The following is a 3,994-nucleotide window of genomic DNA, read 5'->3' on the forward strand; positions in this document are numbered from 1 at the left end:
ATGTAAAAAAAAAAAACCCCAACAAAAACCAAAAAACCCTAGCGAAACTGGAGGTAGATAGTTACAAGTTTTTTTTTCCAGTCGCTGTTGCCGTGTCCTCCTTAAACGGCCCAGCAGTCTTCCCGTGCCATTTGCAATCCGTGAGATTTCGGGGGGGCTGCCCCATTCCCGTTTGGCGCTGCGTGCTGTGGTCCCGGTTGGCAGGCGGGAGCGAGGCTCCCTGGGCATGACCCTGGAGACCCTGTGCCTCAGCGAGCACGGGTAAGGGACCCTCTGCTCGGGCACAGGGAACAGCTGTACGCAATGGTGTCGAAGGACTGAGAAGGGTTTTCGCGTTGAGATTCTCCCACTCTGGACGCTTTTACCCAGGCTGAAGCTTGCTGGGGCCACCTTAAAATTTTTACACGTGGGGACTTTTTGTTGATCTCAGTCTTAACTTTGGCATACAGAAGGCAGCAGCGTTCATCGGCAGCCGGGAGAAAATGGGCGGCAGAGACGGCGGGTTTATAATTAAGACGACCGTAAACTTGTTGTGAGCACTCTTGGGTCGCTCGGTTTAATGGATAATTCCGTGGCCAGGCTTCAACTTGGGCATTGCCTCCTCTTACGGGTTGGGGGGGGAGTGCGAGCTGATCGCTGTTTGCTGTTAGTGTTAGGCCGTAGGCAAATAGTATAGAAAGCTTGCCTAAGAATTTACCGTTATTCTTTAAATATTTATGCTCTGTGCTGAAAATAAGTTTCATCTGTTTGTATTTACTACATTTAGGAGATTTGTTTTCAGTGTTAGATGTGTTTGGAGAATAGCTGTGAGCTGTTAAAGTGTTTGAAGCTAATAAAAACTACTTTCTTTTTAGTTAGCTCTTATTTATAAATTTGAGATCTATTTAAGGAATTGTGTTGAGTTTATTTTGAGATTCACGAGTTGCATTTTAAGCTGAACCCATGCAAAGATAGCAAACTTTCTGTTTTGTGGTGAGGAGGTTGTCTAACTCCTGGACAATAACAAGCTGCTTAGATTTTGTCTGGCTGGTAGGTACCGCCTTTGAGAGCTGGCTCAGGAGGCTTCGGTACCTGTTGTGGGTGATGCATCCGAACCTGCAGAGAGAGAGGGAACTGACTCGGGAAAGGTGATCAATGTCCTTCTCCCCTGCCCTGCTCAAGATGTAATTAAATACCAGGGAAAGTTACCTTCCAAAATTTGTAAATTGGATACTTTAACAATTTTTATGCTTCCTTACTTGCTAGGATGGGTAACAGAGCTAGAGAGTGTGTTCAGAAAGGTGTCTTGTGCTGTAGTCTGATTCTTAGTTGCAGGCAGGCAGACTTACCCCTTCATCCAGGTTTAGCAAAGCTTTAAAAAATGCACTTTCTTGTTACCAGTCAGAAATTTAAAAAAAAAAACAAAAACCAAAAAGCAAAACCCCCCAAAAACCCCAAACCAAAAAAACCGAAACAAACAAACAAAAACCCAAAAACAAAACCAGTGGGTTTGAGAAGGATGTGGCACGTGTCAGTTCATAGCTTGATTTGCTGTGCTTTCATTGTCAGGGCAGCTAAACCAGGTTCACCAGGCTAATGGTTTAGACTTTATTTTTTAAGCTGTTATTAAAATATCCTTGCCGTGCTAACTTTGAATGCTTCTGATCTTTTTATAGCTAATGTTACAGTAATGGATTCCAAAGAATTGCTTAACTCGTCGGATCAAGACGAAACACGGAAAAATGCGCTCATCAGTACCAAAGGAGGGATTGTGATGGACTTTCATCCACCCTTCAGGGGTGGAGCTACTGTACAAGCCCCTGTGTCTACATCTCCTCTCCCTGTGTCTTCTCAGTCAGATTCCAATCAGCAACCTGCTTTGGCTGACTTTTCAAAAGGATTAGTAAACAATGTGCCTCAGCCAGATCTTTCCAAGGCAGTATCACTCTCGATGGGACTGTACATGGGTGAAACAGATGCAAAAGTGATGGGAAATGACCTTGGATTTTCACAGCAGGGCCAAATCGGCATCACTTCTGGAGAAACAGACTTCAGGCTCCTGGAAGAAAGTATTGCAAGCTTGAACAAGTCCTCGAGCCTGGCTGAGGACGCAAAGGGAGCAATATCTTCTGAGGTGCCACTGGAGCCGGATTTCCCAGGCATGGCTGGCCGCAATGTCCCTTTAGAGTCAGGAACTGCAGTCCAAAGCCAGGTTGGCTCGAATGGTGGCAACTTGAAGTTATTCTCTGAAGACCAAAGCACCCTGGATATTCTCCAGGATTTAGAATTGCCGCCAGTGTCGCCTGGCAAAGAGCCCAATGGGAGCCCGTGGAGGCTTGACCCGTTGCTAGATGACGGTGGCTTGCTGTCCCCTATATCTGCAGATGATTCATTTCTCCTGGAAGGAAATCTTGGTGAAGACTGCAAGCCTCCTATTTTATCTGACACTAAACCTAAAATTAATGACCGTGGTGACCTTTTACCCAGTTCCAAAATGCCAATGCCTCAAGTGAAAACAGAGAAGGAAGACTTCATTGAACTCTGTACTCCTGGGATAAAGCAAGAAAACATGGGCCCAATTTATTGTCAGGCAAACTTCTCTGGGTCTAATCTGCTGGGTACTAAAGTCTCTGCCATATCTATCCATGGTGTCAGTACCTCTGGGGGACAAATGTATCACTATGATTTAAATACTGCATCGCTCTCTCAGCAGCAGGATCAGAAACCAATTTTTAATATCATTCCATCTCTTCCTGCCGGTTCAGAAAATTGGAATAGGTGCCAGGGATCAGGGGATGAGACGTTGGCTCCTTTGGGAACGCTCAACCTTTCTGGCAGACCTGCTTTCTCTAATGGCTATTCAAGGTAATTAGTTTTTGTTGCTCTTTATTAAAATACTACAAGTATGTTTAGCACAACTGCATGCGTGCTGGTTTGTTTGGGTTGGGTTTTTTTTTTTCATTTTGAAGTCAGTCATCCCTTTTTCATTTGTTACATATGGGTGCCTGATCAGACATCACTGGTGTATATTTATTCCATAGTACGATAGTAGCTTTAACCAAGTACTCAACTATTGGTATTAAAGGGAAGAAAAGAGGAGGGGAGCTGGCATGCTTTAAAAAAGAAATAAATGGATAGCAATAAAAATTCTAAGGTACAACCTAGAGGGAAAATTGAGTACGTGGTAGAAGGATCCGCACACAAGGCAGTATAGAAGGAAGGCAGTATAGAAGGAAGTATTTAAGCATATACAAAAGCTACTTCATTCTCAAGGGTTAGAGGATCAATCACTCTGGGGTTTTTTTTCTTCCTAGTTTTACTTAAATGTTATGCACAAAAACAACTTGGTTGCTGGGTAAATTTCTAGAATTACGTTTAAGCTGAACTAGAGTTTTAGCTTTGCTTGGTATTGCATTTACCTTACATGGACAAGGAGATTCAGAGTAGGAAATACTCAGCAGTTTGTTTAATAACTGGATTTAAAGAGATAAGAATGTTTGCAGTAAGATTTAAACGTATCTGGAATTTAGCTCTTAAATAGAACTGCGGGAGGTCTTGCTTATAGGTGTTTTTTTGAAAGCAGGGTATTTTAGGGGAGCTGGTTAGTACGTATTTGAAGTGACTTTGTAGTAGCGTTTCCTACAAGTAATTTGATGGTGCAGATATTCAAGTAAAACATGTTTCCTCTGCCCTTCAGGAGTAAGTGCAATGGTGGCAGCTTTCTCAATGGGTAGCTGTGTACATCTCCTCTCACAGCTGGGGACGGGTTCTGGTTTCAGTATGAACACCTAGTTGTATATTTTCCTTAGCTGTTCTTTGTTTAACATGTACTTGCACAAGCACAGTGTTTGGTCTCAATGGAGGAAGAGATTTTTGCTGTGGAGTCTTAGTTAGAAAATCGTTCTTCAAGTCCATATATGTAAAACCAGTGATTGTAGGCTTTTAATGAAGTATCTGTTTTAACTTTCTTTTTTTATTTCCCTGCTGACAATTGATCCCCAGAGCGTTAGCTGCC

At 43.0% G+C, this 3,994-nt stretch overlaps 1 protein-coding gene across 2 annotated transcripts; it reads left to right on the top strand.

Moving 5' to 3' along the window:
- The first annotated feature begins 85 nt into the window (after nt 1-85).
- Nucleotides 86-2,905, top strand: NR3C1 (nuclear receptor subfamily 3, group C, member 1 (glucocorticoid receptor)). 2 transcript variants are annotated; one of them, XM_010578789.1, is made up of 2 exons: nt 86-261; nt 1,656-2,905. In XM_010578789.1, the coding sequence occupies exon 2, from the start codon at nt 1,670-1,672 to the stop codon at nt 2,846-2,848; it is 1,179 nt and encodes a 392-aa protein (XP_010577091.1). In that variant the 5' UTR covers nt 86-261; nt 1,656-1,669; the 3' UTR covers nt 2,849-2,905. The 2 variants fall into 2 exon arrangements, with proteins under 2 accessions (XP_010577091.1, XP_010577092.1); XM_010578790.1 differs by lacking the exon at nt 86-261 and adding an exon at nt 510-532.
- The last annotated feature ends 1,089 nt before the right edge of the window (nt 2,906-3,994 follow it).

The sequence above is a fragment of the Haliaeetus leucocephalus genome, unplaced genomic scaffold (genome assembly GCF_000737465.1).
Source record: "Haliaeetus leucocephalus isolate CR32 unplaced genomic scaffold, Haliaeetus_leucocephalus-4.0 Scaffold656, whole genome shotgun sequence".
Lineage (NCBI taxonomy): Eukaryota > Metazoa > Chordata > Aves > Accipitriformes > Accipitridae > Haliaeetus > Haliaeetus leucocephalus.

Coding starts and splice junctions, on each gene's coding strand:
- NR3C1 (XM_010578789.1), top strand. CDS start 1,670: ATGGATTCCAAAGAATTGCTTAACTCGTCGGATCAAGACGAAACACGG.